The 15,415-nt window shown below is 39.5% G+C and overlaps 1 protein-coding gene across 1 annotated transcript in view; it reads right to left on the bottom strand.

Annotated features, from left to right (window-relative positions):
* The window catches only part of NOL10 (nucleolar protein 10), a 48,760-nt gene extending 35,180 nt beyond the window's left edge, over positions 1-13,580 (bottom strand). The window contains exons 1-11 of the mRNA XM_041421531.1: positions 13,492-13,580; positions 13,018-13,063; positions 12,176-12,274; positions 11,332-11,409; positions 9,444-9,481; positions 6,520-6,656; positions 5,718-5,783; positions 3,989-4,049; positions 3,375-3,460; positions 2,925-3,003; positions 1,590-1,739 (exon numbers count right to left, since the gene is read on the bottom strand). Coding sequence (XP_041277465.1) covers positions 1,590-1,739; positions 2,925-3,003; positions 3,375-3,460; positions 3,989-4,049; positions 5,718-5,783; positions 6,520-6,656; positions 9,444-9,481; positions 11,332-11,409; positions 12,176-12,274; positions 13,018-13,063; positions 13,492-13,557 — 906 coding nt within the window. The 5' untranslated portion in view covers positions 13,558-13,580. The remainder of the gene's footprint in view (positions 1-1,589; positions 1,740-2,924; positions 3,004-3,374; positions 3,461-3,988; positions 4,050-5,717; positions 5,784-6,519; positions 6,657-9,443; positions 9,482-11,331; positions 11,410-12,175; positions 12,275-13,017; positions 13,064-13,491) is intronic.
* Between the last annotated feature and the right edge of the window lie 1,835 nt (positions 13,581-15,415).

Below are 15,415 nucleotides of genomic sequence, written 5' to 3'. Positions count from 1 at the left end.
ACATAATCTGAAGCATGAGACTACATGCCTACACAATTTGAAATGAGGGACAGGAACAAGGTAAATTTTGATCCTGTTCCTCTTTTTTTTTTTTTCTTTCCCTGCAGCAATCCCACCTACCTTTCTGGGCCCTTCCTTTCCCTCCCAGTTACATGCTGTTACCCCACCCACCTCTGGTCTCTCCCTGATGATTAAGAAGAGTCCTCCTCCACCCTGGCCTCAGCAGACAAAAGCCTGGTGCTCCCCACCCCAAGGCACGTCTCAGCATGGGGCTATTCTGGTATCAAAGCCATATGCTCTCCACCCGCAGTCTGCCTCTGCACTTGGTTCCTGGCCAGAGATAGTCAGGAACCAGCATCTGGGACAGATGGAGCCAGCTGGAACACACTCTAGGAAAGAGTCCAAAGCTATCTTTGCCTTCCAGCAGTGAGAAACCCTCCCTTTTCCCACCAGAGGCCACCTGACAAACCTTACAGAGCTTCATTCTCAAGGAGGGAAATATACATACCTAGAAAAATGGAGAGAGGCCACTGCAGATGTTTTAAATAATAACCAATAATTTATTTGCCCTTTCAAACAGTAACAATTAACTGTAGAGGAGCTTACAAAAAACTACTTGTGATCACAGAAAAAATAAAAGAGGCTGTTGAAAGTTCATGAAGCAGCACAACAATACTGAAGTGACTGCCTGAAATAATTAGGAAAAAAAGCCTCTACTACAACTCTCTTTATGTTTCATTATAAAGTTAGAAAAGCATGTTTTTTAGAAGGAACACAATGACTACAGACATCCCCTCAAAGCAAAACAAGTTACAATAGCGTTACTATGAATCTATGGGGTAATAAAATATGCTGCCCCATAGATTCATAGTAAGGGTCACTGACACAAAGATAAGAAGGGGGACAGCATGATACAATGAAAAAAGTGAAAGAGTGAAAATTAGAGATTACAATTTCACTTGGATGTGCAAAGGGCAAGGATAAAGACACTGCCCATTGCAACATAATCCCCTAATACAGCGTTATTAAGACACACTGTTATTTGGCTACATGCATAGTATCTGCTTCAATATGCAAACAAGATCCTGTGAAAATAAGCAGTACCTGATTTTAATAGGTCTTTAACTAACTGATCTACATTTGAAATTAACCCTACTTTGAGCAAGGAATTGGAATGAACATGTTTTCTCCAGTGAAAAAACCTAACTGGATGTATTCAAGAACATTGTGAGAAATATACAAACCAAGGCAATGGCTAAGACACTACTTTTTATGTTTAAATCCTACTCCTGAAAGAAGCCTCTTGGCCAGACAAGTACAAACAGCTAAAAACCCCCTAAGACTACATCTTTATACCTGACAGGCTATTGAATAACTTCCCAGATGCTGATTAATTCAGACAGGACAAAATGCTATGTAAATTAACAGACATTAAAACTTCAACTTCTTACACTGAATTTCAGCTTAATTAATCAAGCTGCTCAAAAAAAACACTCAAAAACAACAAACCAAAATAAAACCCCCAAAAACTCCCAACCCAAATAAAGTAAAAATTAAAAATCTGAATGCAGCAACACAAAACTACTTACTGTATCTTTGTTCCACATTTTTATGATTCGCGAATCCGCAGAGATAATTAAATCCAACTGATGCTGAAACTGAATTGATTTAATAGGCAGGCCATAGTAGTGATCTTTGACTATTAATGGATTACTGGACCGGAGATCATATAATAGGACCTAGAAGAACAAGAGACAAATTAAATTTATAACATTGTAAGATCACGAGGAAGTCATGCCCATCAGATCTTCACTAAACATTTAACTAAACTTGAGATTTTACTTACATAGGCAGGATTTACATAAAATAAATAATTCTGAAAACAACTTAAGTGAGCCCAGTTTATTCTAACCAGGTATTTTAACATCAGCATGATTCCATCTAGAAAAATTAACGAATTTAAGACCTAATCATCTTTCTAAAGACTTTTAAATTTCTGTTGAAAAAACAAACTTTTTTTTGTTTCAGCACTCTTAGTATTTCATAATTAGTAATATTTCACTTTCAGATTCTTGTGTTGTTGTTACATGATTTAAATTTTCAGACTCCCCTCCAGATTCAGTGACTATAACTTTCCCTCAGAAACACCACAAAATGTAATTTTTTAGGTCAAGGAAAGTAGAGAGTACAGGCCCTGTCTTCCAGAAACTTGTATTTTATCTCCAGAATTTCCTATAGAACTTGAGAAAGTTAAATCTTTCATATGTAAAGTGTGAATAACAATAATCTTTGGGAAAAATAATATTAACAGTTTATTTAATCAGAAACACCATCTGCAATAAAATTTGTCTGACCTGTACACTAACATAGCAAATACAATTCTCACAGACATATCTGTTCCTGAAGAAGCTACAGTTTTCTAAACCCATGAAAATACTGATGAAGGCAGGAAACAATCCCCACACTTCCCTTCACAAATATGATGGTAACAATAAATGAATTGAAATTATTCCTCATATCAATATATGACACAAAAAAATAACAGGTGAAAGAATTTCTGGTTTTCTAGCCACCATCAAGACAAGGGAGAGCACATATGCTGCCCTGAAATGGTACTCATAGTCCCGAAAAGCAGCAACTTCCCCACACACTTGACTCAAGTCATAAGAAAACGACAAATTTTGCAGTATAGTATGTTGGTTATGATGATTTAAAGTGGTACCTACAGAATTCTGAAGAGTACAAGCCTTTGATAAAATTAAATTGCAGTTTGACTATTACTACTCTATACATGTAATTTATGGTCAAATAAATACTTGCAGTAATAGTAGATATATATTGCACTCAATGTATTGACAAGACTTGGATTGGAAATTGCAAGAGCAGGATCTCCTAAGAAGTGTGGTACATGAAGTCAAATCTACCTGCCCAGTAGATGTTCCAACAGCCATATTCAAAGCCCCATCAAATTTCAGTGCTGAAATGGATGGCAAACCTTCTATCCTGCAAAGCACAATGCTCATAGTTAGGCATTCTTTCAATAAAGCCTGCAAATAATTTTTTTAACATTAAAAAATAGCTAAGCTAATTCTTAGCTAACAGTAAAATAAATCACAGGTATCACTCAGAAATACTACTTCAAAAAGCTGCACTGTTTACATTCACAACATGTATTTGTATACAAAAATAGCCAACATTACTTAGATCAGTGTCTAAGAGAACTCCCTTTGTGACGAAGAAAATCCTTTATTCGCACTAGCAATGACAAAAGAACAAGCAGGTCATTTTAAAGCGAAGTGGGATTTATTTCTAAAACAACCAAAACTTCTGAAAAATCCAGAACAACACAATTTGAAAAGGCAGCCTTTACTCACTCCGTGTCTGCTGTCACACTGCTTAACGCACAGTCCAAGAGCCCGACTCGATTTCTAGTTCTAGGATCCCAGCATTCCACTTTACCCTAAACAGGGTAGAAAAACATGCTTCTGAACAGTTTAGAAAACATGGTTCAAGCTTATGCAGCCGAGTCTGGAAACATTTAAATAAAATTATGAATTATCTAATCTAAGGAATAATTAACAGAATTTCCTAGGTTGACATGAGTTGTTCTAATAATGACACACAGGGTGCACACATTTCATTTGTAGTTTGTTCAATGCAATCTAAATGAAAATCACTAATGCTAATTTTCTTAAGATTAATAGGGTACACATGCCAGCTAATTTCTCCAGATGGCTACACTGCAAAATGAGAGAACATTATTTTCACTCCAGTCTGCAAAATCTCAAGTGCTCAGCAACCAAGTAACTCTGATATTTTATCTGCACTATGCTCTGAAAAGTAATTTTTAACATTATCTATATCTACCATAGCAAATGAGACCAATTAAATTAATTACGTTCATGATTTCTTCCTATCCTCCTGCAAATTAACATAAAAATGAAACAAACATTACTGCCCTTTTCACAAAAGGAATGCAAACATTTACCTCAGCTGTCCCCATAGCAAACAAGAAGTGCACAGGATTTATGTCACAGACATTACTCTCTCTACAACAGAAAAAGGAGCAAGTTTAATGATCTCAGAACAATTTAACACATGAACAACTAATAAGATTTCTGTATTCATGTACACTACTATTCAGCCTGGAAAAGCAAAAGTTGGAGGGAGGGAGGGAGGGAGGGAGGGCAACAGCTTCCCATACTTAAGGGGAGCTTACTAAAAATCTGGAGGCAGAGACAGTGCTGATTACTTCAAACAGGTAAGGTTCCAACTGGATGTAAGGATAACATTTTTATGCTGTAAGGATAATTAAGCACTGGAATGTGTTAATCACAGAGGCTGGGAAATTTCCATCTTTGGAATTTTCAATACCCCCCTGAGAAAATTCATCTGAATTCATATGACTGTGCCTCAACAGGAGCTGGGGTTCTGAGGCTCTCTCCACTCCTCTGCCCATATCCACCAGCTCCCACCAAGCCCTGCCACATCACTCTACTCCACTGTATTCTTAATCAACTCCATAGGACTTGAGGAAATCACCTCAAGGTGTGCCAGGCTCAGACTGGATACTAGGAAAAATGTCTTCCCTGGAGGGGTTGCCAAGCACTGGAACAGACTGCCCAGGGAAGTGGTTCAATCACCATCCCTGGAGACAATTAAAAGACACGTAGATGAGGCATTTGGGGACATGGTCTAGCGGTGGACTTGGCAGTGTTGGGTTAATGGTTGGGCTTGATGACCTTAGAGGTCTTTTCCAAACTAAATGAATCTCTGATTCTAATTATGTCAAAAGATCTTTATGATTATTTATGTTCTAAAGCTTACATCTTCAACATGTTCTCTCTGACCAGTGACCTCCTTTCTGTCACCCAAGTATTCTGTTTCTCAGCAGGGCACTCAAGAGTTCTGTATTTTGACAACAATTTTTCCAAAGTACAAATATTTCTTTCTACACCACTTATCCCAGCACTTTCCAACTTCTTCCATTCAAAGCTCTCTACCTCTAATTCTGTAACTCATCCAACTCCCTCACCTCAAAACCTTCCCACAACTTAAGTCTCATCTCTCTAATCCAGATTTTACTTTACACCTTACTCTCCCATTCCAGTATTTCCCCTTTTTTCTCTTCCTGTTGCTCAGTTTTGTGCCTTCCCAAATACTTCTTCAGCCATTAAGCCATTCTGCCCACCAAACACCAGCTGTTGCCCACCAACAAGCCACTCTATCTAGTGAAGTCTGTTCTTCTCATCTGCCTCTCCCCACATGAAAAAAGCTCAGTTCCTACTCTGGTAGGGTTTTCAAAAGAATCAGACACATGCTGGAGATATAAAAATTCTCTTTGGGTTACTTCAAGAGCAGAAGGACAAAGACATGTCTGGGAAAGTACATACCCTGTGGGTAGATCTCTATATGATGGCTAAATTGAGTAATAATGGCAAAGTTTAATGAAATGCTCTTAAGATCAAGTTATATAATACCTATTTAGTCCATATTAAGCAATTTTAAAACATCTACAAAAGAAAATTCAATTAAACATAAAAACTAGAGCAAAAACATTACAGAACATAAAATGAAATGAGACTCAGGCTCGGCATATGTTCATTTTCAACCGTGCAAAGCATTTGGGCAGCTTTCAGTACTGGTGGTGAGCATGCTAGAAGTCTGCTTCCACCTGGTGGAAAGAAGACAGACGTCAAGCATTACACAGAACTTACGAAGCTTCGGTTTGCAGGGAGTTCAGAAATCTTCCTTGCTCCAGATTTAACCTGTACACTTCAGAACTACAAAAGAAAAACCCAAAATTACTCTTGTGTCTAACAAATACTGAAAAACATTGCTGTAAATTTGGAGGCATTGTAAAGATTCTTATTCAGAGTCTAATTTTGCCTAATATACAATTTTCAGAATTCACAATTTACAACAAGACAAATATATACTTCGGTGCTCAAAATACAGAGAAAAATATGCATATTCACCATTTATTTATTATACCTCAATATCCTCCCAATTACTATTTTTGCAGGCAAAAGATACATTAACTCATTCCTCAAGACCTTTTAATTTCCTGTGATTTAAGTTACATCTTGAATTTCTACTTTCTTTGTTTGAAACCCTAAGGATCTAATTTTATTTTTACTGTGTCTTTTCAGAAACCCAATTACATGATTTAACTCACACTTCACACCAATAAAACATCAACCAGGACAGGAAAAGTTATTTAATTTTCCTTACTTATAAAGTAAACACTTTTTAAAACAATACGCTGACCTGCAGTTTTAAATACAAATTTATAAATACATGATACACATGGTTTATTAAAAATAAAAAAGCTTAAAAATAGCATGGGAAACTGAATTAATTTTAATCTTCCCACATTTTCCACTCTTCACTGTTTCCCTTATTAATTTGGAAGGAATTTCCACTTCTTCCACTTTTTAGCTTTTCTATATTTTAATGTTTATTTTATTATTGGAAAAAACTGCTAACAAAACTGAAACTAAATATTCCACTTAATACCTTGCTCCTACGAAATACAGGTCACACGATGGGTAGTGGTACGAGAAATCTCTACCAAATTTTGGTATTCTTGTCTTATAGTAATGGCCATGTTGTGAATGAAACTCCACAAATCTGCCACACTGCAAGAAGACAATCTGAAAATAAAATAGAAAGCACTGAAACATACAGAAACAGACAAGTTTCTCCCCACCTTGTCTTAAAGCACAAGCTTCAGTGATTTTTTTTTCAAATTCATACAGGCTTATCACAACTTATTCAAACAATTTCTACCAAAATGATAGAATCAACTAGTGCTTCATCATTCTCATTAGCCCCAGCAGAGTTTTGTTAATACACATTATAGGAATATTCGCAAGAGTAAATGACACACCCTTGAAAGTGACTCAGCAGCCAGAAGCAGCACAGTTATCTCATGCTCTGCTGCACCAAAATTAACATTTCTACTTCCTTCAAGACATTGCAGTTAGTGATTTCTTCCAGGTACAAAGCTGTGCAGAAACCGGTACAGTCACATGGACTAGGCACACACAAGCTACACATCCTGATACACGGCAGCATTCCAGTAAATGACACCAATGACTTTCTGCAGTTTTGTTCTTTGCCAACTGAATAAGGGCATTGTTTCCTTCTGAAACTTAGACAAACATCTCAGTCCTGGAAAAACCTACAGGGAGGCATTACTAGAGAGCTCAATCTACCCCAGTAAATAAAACAGGCCAGGTCCTGCTGTTACAGTCCCTATGGAAGGCTAACATGGCACATACCCACAGGAAGGGATTCTTCCCTCTCCAGAGACAGGATAACCCACATCACCTGCGGCACTCATGCTGCCCCTCAAACCATGGCCAGGCACTGAGCAATGGAGGAACAGCTGGCCTGGCCCAAACTCATGCCATGCATGATAATCACAGCCAAACCTTTGTCTCTGACCATCATCCTTATTTAGCTTGGATTAGAAAAGTGATACTTTAGTTTAGCCTGTGTAGTATATGCATCTTCTAAAAATAGTACATAGCAAATAGCTAAAATTTTCTACTGCTGAATGACACTGTTAACAATGCAAATAAGGATGAGAGACTCAGGGAAGGTGAGGTACACAAGTTACTTTAAATCTGTCACCTTTGTTTATAAATCTGTATAATTGTCTTACCACTAATAATTTTCTATTTAAACACACATTTTTACATGAAATTTACATAATGAAATTTCTCTTTCATTAGTAGTGGATACAGCTCACTGTAAATTGTGTTTGTCTTTTCTTCTTACTGAATTAATTTTGGTCACCACCAGAAACCTACAACCTAAGGGTAGGAAAAGCATTGGCACTGGTGTGTGGCAAAAATACTATGTGGAAATACAGGCAAAAATACTATGTGGAAATACAGGCAAAAGGCTGTGGGAAAAATATACTACACTCTCTCTCAAGACTAAAAGTTAATCCAAGTCTAAGACTTTTAAACCTAGAACTTAAAAAGGCACAAAAATGTAACTGGCCTTATGGGTACTAATCCGTAGGAAAGAAAAAATGTGCCCTCACTGTGAAAATACAAATAAGCCTCAAACCAACCTTACAGGGATGGTGGGAACAGATCTAGAGAGACACTATTTTCCATGGCTATGAAAGGATACTGAGAGCACCAAGAGGGCTATCAAGACTGCTAAGGGACAGAATACAGCACAAAAAAAAATATCCCTCTTTCCAGTAGCAACAGTAAAAACTTAAGATTTTCCTGGGCAGGTGTGACAGGAACTAAAAATTCTTTATGAGAAGGCAGAGCAGAATTGTAACAATTTATTCAGCAAATCTGTGGAACCACCATGCCTGCAGATTTTGACAGAACTGTTCAAGCATTAAAATGACATTTTAAGGTCCCATTCCAATTGATACTTCTATGATTCTAAAAATTTCAAGTGTAATTTCTCAAATATCGTTCCCTGTTTCTAACATGTCCACAACATTATCACAGCCACTTGAAGTTTATTTTTCTTTCTGATGATTTCTTAAGTTTTAGTAAAATGAAATTGAAAACATAAAGGTTGTATGAAGCTGAAAAAGTAGGGTTTTCAGCCTGAAATATAGCACCCATTTCAGCTGAAAACACACACACCTTTCCATTCATAACCAGTCAGAAAGATTTGGGAACACAGCATGTTCCTCAGTCTCCCAAATGACTATTTGGTATGTAGAGCCAGAAACATTTTCCAGAGCCAGACAGACAAGTGGGAAGTATCAGCCATTACCTTCTGCTACTTGAATTCATGCACTTCCTTGGAAATCTCACAGGAAAAATGCAAAAAAGCTACAAGGCTAGATGATCATGTCTCTGATCAAAGAGCAGTATTTATTAAAACAAACCTATACCTGAAATGGTAAGGTCTTTTCACAGAAAAAAAAAAAAAAGTGTAAAATAAACACTTAGGTGATTCCTTCAGGTACAGCACTTCATTTAAAAATAAAACTAAACAAAAAAGATATTACTTCACAATTTTTGCCTCATCATCATGTCTATAACAACACTGACAAATCAGCTTGTTAACTGACTGACAGCTATCCTACCTTTCAAAAACAGTGCACGTGTGCATCACTGGTCACAAGGGATTGTGACTAAATGTTAGCCCAGAAAGAATAGTTAATTCCATTTTTCACATTATTTTGCTTGTAGGGTAGATCACTATTTGAAGTTTTTCACTCCAACAGAAAAAAGACTTTAAAAGTTGTAAAGCAAATTATAGCACAAAGACACTAAGAAAACAAACAAAATTTTAAAGGCACAAAAAGTGCTTATCCTGTTTGCTGTTTTTAAAAAAAAAATTTGTTCCAAAAGCTGTGCTGATTGACTGCCTCTACTATATAGGAAAATGCATTTTTATATACATACTAAACAGTTTTTTCATTTATACACTGAAAATATTAAACATACCTTTGAGTAATCATCTGATAAAATCTCAAACGTAATCACTAGAGGAGAGAGCAAGAGAATTTTGAGTCAACTAAGCAAGCAAACTTATTTGCAAACACTGGCATAATCCTGAAAACATTTACACCCATGCTAATCTTTAGTCATGTAAGTATTCCCCACAGGTGCCAATGCATAAAGCAGGCACTAATCTTTAGTCAGATCTCTAATTATGTAACTTGATTTGCAAAACCATAAGTAGTTTTCTAAAACTTTAGAAACATATGAAGCATCCTGTAATTTTTTATTGTTCTTGTATACTTGACACATTCCTCAACACAATGCTCAACCATGTATTTTATGGGTGTGGGAACGACTATCAAATGATTTTCAGTGAGTGTGTGGTCCAGGGAGCTTTGGTAATCCATCAAAGATGATTTAAAAACTACATGAGTTTGGACATATATGCATAAACCTGCACATGCAGTCCTTCCAAGGGGTCAGCACTTCCACAAAAGAAGTTAAGGCTCAAAAAAAAAAAAAATCACAAATGTTAAAGCTACTACTCATGTTGAACACTACCATATTGAACTTTGCCTAGTTTTAATTGAGCTGAGTTGGGAACATTAGGGAGTAGCTGCTTCAGCTAAATTGGTTCTATTTAAATGAGATAACTCATTTAAAGTTACCTGAAGTGACTTTATGCTAGACTTCAAATTAAACATACTTCTGCAGTCTACCAAGATGCCAGTTCAAAAAAATTTACTTTAATTAGCAGCAAGCATTTATGATTACAATGACTTCTACTCTTTTAAAGAGGGTTTCACTCTTGCCATACCTTCCTCTCCCCAGCCTCTCTGAAACCCTGCCTAACAGTGCCCCTTCACCCTACATGACTCCTTGTAGTCCTGAGGCAGAGAGCACAGGAACAACCCCATGCTCTTATTACAATTTCTCGTATCACTTTCACACACATCAAAGTTAGACCAGTTCAATTCTTCTGTAATGAATGTACTCATCTTCTCATTGTTTTGGTCACCCCAACATCCCAGCTTTCAGTCATCAGTCATCAAACAAAAAAAACTGAAATAACAACATTCCCACTCCTCCTTCCCCTAAACAAAAAAAAAACAAACAAACAAACAAAAAAAAAACAACAACAAAAAGACCCACAAAACTAAACAAACAAAATAACCCCGTAATTCCTGAAATTTAAGCACCCTAAAAGCTCAGAGCTATGGCAGCTCCTGCCTTGCTCTAACTGCCAGCTGACTCCCCCCTTCCATTGTCTAGATGGCTCCTTATTTTCCTCACCACAGCTGTTCTCCCACCAAATTAGTAGCAAATAAGGTGTAATTAGGGCCTTGGCCATGCTACCATCTACCCCTAAGTACCTTGTTTCCAGAAAACAAACAGAAAACCAAACCAGCAAACAAACCAACACTCCCCCAGGAAATTTTCTTTACCCTGTAACTCACCTAATGAGCTTGGGCTCCAGAGAGAAAACAGAGCAACCCACAGTGTGTTCTCCTGCCTTACTGCTTCACAGAACAGGTAAGAAGGGAGATCTTGCCACCACCCAGCCACTGTACCTTTATCACATTCACCAGACAGAACACAGATTTCAGCCACATTCACCCTCTGAGCCCCACACTTTCTAGCTCAAGGTAAATCTTACATCCCTCACACCCTCTTTTCCAGGCAAGGAAAAAACTTTGAAATCAGAATAAGAGGGGAAAATTCAGAGATGAAGAGTAGATGGTTTTACTCTAGATTCTTGTGTTTTCCTGAAGTACGTTCTGTCCCCTCAGCACAGGGAGCAGAATTTCTGCTTGAGTCCAACCTGAATTATGTATGACAGACATGCACTAACATGTACTGTTATGTACTAACAGCCATGGCTTATACTAACCTTCAGAATCTAAGCATCTTTCAAATTTCTGGGATAACTGATAGGTATCAAAACAGCGGACCCTGGGCTTGTAAGTTCCTGAAAGAGTAATGTGATCTTTAATTAAATAAAAAAGTTAAACAAAGGATAACACAAAAGCATTTTTTTTAAGTATAGTGTCTTACACATACAGGCTTTACTGTGTTTCTACTATAAGTCTTCTGACCTTCCCAAAGCCTCTGTGACTGGAAAAACACACCTCTTAGTAACACAACCTTACAGCCTGGTTTCTGTAAGCACCCTACTAGTATGCAGGTTCTCCTAACTACCAGGTACAAAATCTAGTAACACCTTAGTCAATCTGAAAGACCAAGGCTCTTTATGTTATTAGCACCTACTAAAGTTTTCATGTCTGGATCCCATTTTGACTCTCACAAAATGCAGATTATCCTCCTCCTATAAAACAATACTCAAACAATAATGTTCAGAAGTTTTTTAACATACACACACTAAAAGCAATTCAGAACTTAGCATATAACTGTATTATAGATAGATTTGTTTCATTAATTTTTTATTTGTATTATAAACCCTGGCAGCAGGGGGGTTGGATTAGATGATCTTCAAAAGTGCCTTCCAACCCAAACCATGCTATGATTCTAAGAATGTATGTATTCTAAAGAGAACTGTTTCACAGCACCACTCTCAAGACAGCTGTTCTACCACATGTTAAGAGTATGCTTCCAACAGAATGTTCAGTTCCACACTTTAAAATGAACTCTTAACAATTCTACCTGGAACACTAAGTCGCTCTGCACCCAAGATTACCTAGGACTTTTGGCCTCTGGTAGAGAGACTGTTAACTCACCAACTGCCATAATATACTGTCCATCTCTTGATACCTTAATCTTTGTGCTAATAGTGGGCATTTCAAAATCTTGAATAAGTTCAATTCTTCTACGGATATCTGTAAAGAAAAAAAAAGAAAAAAGAAAAGAAAAATCAGCACAATTCTATCAGTCCAAAAAACTGTAACAGTTTCCTAAGGAAGCATGTTGAGTTAATTGAGTGTAGGGAATATCGCTTACAGATATTACAACTACTGCATTATAAACAGTTTAACACAGTCTGCTAACCCTGAGAAGCAGACTACCCCCGTGGAAAATAAATTAGTACTCCAAGGTAACTGCGTAACAAATTATTATACAACATAATAGCAAATACTCATTGCACACTTTCACAATTAAGGCCTTATATAAGGCATTCCACACCCCATTACCTCTATGCATTTTTTTCTTGGTTGAGTTTCTTGTATAACACTTCCTGTGAAGCCAAATAGCCTTTTTTGTGTAAGAAGCTTAGGCTAAAATGATGTGGTCCTGCTCTCTAAAATTAGCACAGCATCACAGAGGAGTTTATGGTCTGATTTTAACATGAGGGACAACATGGAACACATCCATCATGTTTCTGTTACAATCTACAACTCAAAACATTTAATGTCTAAAATTTAAAACACCACTGGTTGTGCAGTGTTCATGTCAAGCCACAAGAGAAGTTGAAATAACTATCTGTAGTTTAATTCTGTAGTTTTTATATTATGACTTAGGGATAACTTCTGTGTATCAGTCAGTGAGGAGTCTCCTCTGGGCTGCACGTTATGTATGTGAAGTAGCCGAGTATTGTTGAGCACCGTGCGAGGGGAAAACTCACCCACATCTTTCTTCTGTAAAGCTCTTTTCTTCCTGTCAGAGAGCCACTGCAAGCAAAGGTATACATCAGTCCTGAGCTCATTATTCATACAGGAACCCGAGAATCAAAGTTTATCCAGCCATTTGAAACATAAGACATTTAGGACGCTAATTTTTTTTTTTTCTTGATTATCTTCCAATTTCCCTTCCCCTGATAAGTTCAACCATTCCATACCAAGAAAACGTACAAGGTCGTGTTGCTTACGGATCTGTGGACCAGCACCGCTACAGCCGGAGGTTCACTCATTTAAACTGCATTTCTAATGTAAGAAACACTCCGTGCTGTTTCTCGGTAACGATCCCAACACAAGCGCACATGGGGCAGCTCGGCCGGGCCGGGGCTCGGCTCCCGCGCCGGTACCGCGCGGCTCCGGCTCCCGCCGCGGGGCCGGGCCGGGCCGGGCCGGGCCGGGCGCGCTCCCCCAGCTGCCCTCACCTCCGGGAGGCTCCTGCCGGCGCTCAGGCTGTAGATCTTCACCTCGTTGAGGCTGGAGACCTGCATGGCCGCAGCCGCGCCCGCCTCTTCCCGGGCAGAGAGGAAGCGGAAGGCGAGGCGCTTCCGCCGGCTCGGCCTCGGCCGGAGGCGTGAGGCGCCCGGCGGGGAGGGCGGCCCGGTGCCGCGGCCCTGGCCCTGCCTCGCCTCGCACCAGGGAGAGCGGGGCAAGCAGAGCAAAGCCGCGGGACAGCGAGGGCCGCTGGCCCCGCAGCTCACAGCAAAGCGGCTCCGCTGCTGCCTCGTCCCTGGGCGCTGCCCACGGTGCCCGCGGCCCGGAGCGCTGCCGGGGTCGGGATGCGGGGAGAGGGCAGGAGCGGGGCCGGCCGTGTGCCCTCTGCGCAGGGCCCGGCCTCTGTCCGCACACAAAGAGCCGGTCTGTCCGTCCGGAGTGTCCATCAGTCAGGCCCAGGCCGTGGCGTCATTCTCCATGGTCCTTACGTGAACTCAGCAAGGCAGCAGTTGTTCCTGCAGCCTTGGTGGAGGAGGTTAATAATGGACACGGTGGCAAGCCGTGTCCATTACCCGTGGAGAACAGTGAGTCCACGATTTGCTGATCAGAACCTTGCCAGCAGCCATAGAAAGACACATTCTTACTGCTTTGTAGCATCACTGTTGGGGGGGAATTCCAGAATTCCAACCATTCTTGTTCCTATGTACAGGACCAAAACCAAGGACTGAAATAATGTATATCCAGTCCATGTGCTTGTCGAAGAAACAATGAAAATCACAACTAAATTTTTAACAATGAATAACTCTGGAACTGAAGCAAACTGAAGCAGTTTCAAATTAGTCTTATGCATGGTGTTCCCTGAATGGTGTATCACAACAATGATGATACCAATATCATGACTAAGAAGAGCTCTATTGGGGGTTGTCTTAAAGGGTGTTAGAGCTGAGATTCCTGGGAGATGAGCACACCTAAATGTAGGTGCCTGTAAGTTTAAGCTAGGTGTTCAAGCTCCCATTTCTGAAAAGCTAAGGCTCTACTTGCTTATATGTAGGTTGTCTAGTGACATTTGATATGCCATAAGGTATCCAGGGCACCTGAACGGGGCTGACACAAGACCTATGGAAAATCCAAACCCTTCTGCAGTGTAATGTGCAGGTAGGATGTGCAGGGACATCTCTGGTGGCACTAGAAGCTCAGGCAGCTGAATCTCATCCCTGGTAAATGCAGTTAATTAAGCTGAGGAGTGTGGTGCAGCAGCCACTAAATATCTTCTGTGAGGTGAATTTGATCAGGTTTCACAGTCTGATTAGAGCATCATGAGCTGTTAATAGACATTTAAGGCTGAATTCACTTGTCCACAATTCTGGGTGTTGTAAGGAATCCCAAACATCCATGGGGGGTTGGTTAATGTGACTTGGAAGGTGCAGAAGACCTGTGTTATCCCAGAACAGCAGCTTGAAGGCCCCACAGGATATTCCAGGGCACCTCAAAAGGCATTCAGCAGCGTCTGATGTCTGAACCTACAAAGAATTCCTAGAGGTGTAGAATGCTGGAGATAGCAGCTTTCCTTCTAGTGTCAGTGTTGCAATTGCCTAGGTAATTAATTCTGGTTACCTGTTGGAGAAAGTTGTCTTGGGAGATACTTCAAGCAGGGTATTTATGTATTTATATAGGTATATATATGATTGTTTGGAGGCAGAGTTTAGCTCCCTTTGTGTGGCTCCTGAAGAAGTACTCACAAATACTGAGAGAGGCAAAGTCACAGAAAAGTTCATTGCTTTGGTGGATCAAAGGGAGCAGAAAGACACGTGATGATCATGAGGGAATTAGACAGCTCTGAGATCACATGGCACCACATGCGGGGCCAGCTGGGAAATGAGCTGGCAGAGCTGTGTTGCCACCAGACTGCAGCAC

The sequence above is a fragment of the Onychostruthus taczanowskii genome, unplaced genomic scaffold (genome assembly GCF_017590055.1).
Source record: "Onychostruthus taczanowskii isolate IOZ18803 unplaced genomic scaffold, ASM1759005v1 scaffold11, whole genome shotgun sequence".
Classification (NCBI taxonomy): Eukaryota; Metazoa; Chordata; class Aves; order Passeriformes; family Passeridae; genus Onychostruthus; species Onychostruthus taczanowskii.
The sequence above is the reverse complement of the archived record's forward strand: the minus strand, read 5'-3'. Positions and strand labels throughout refer to the sequence as shown.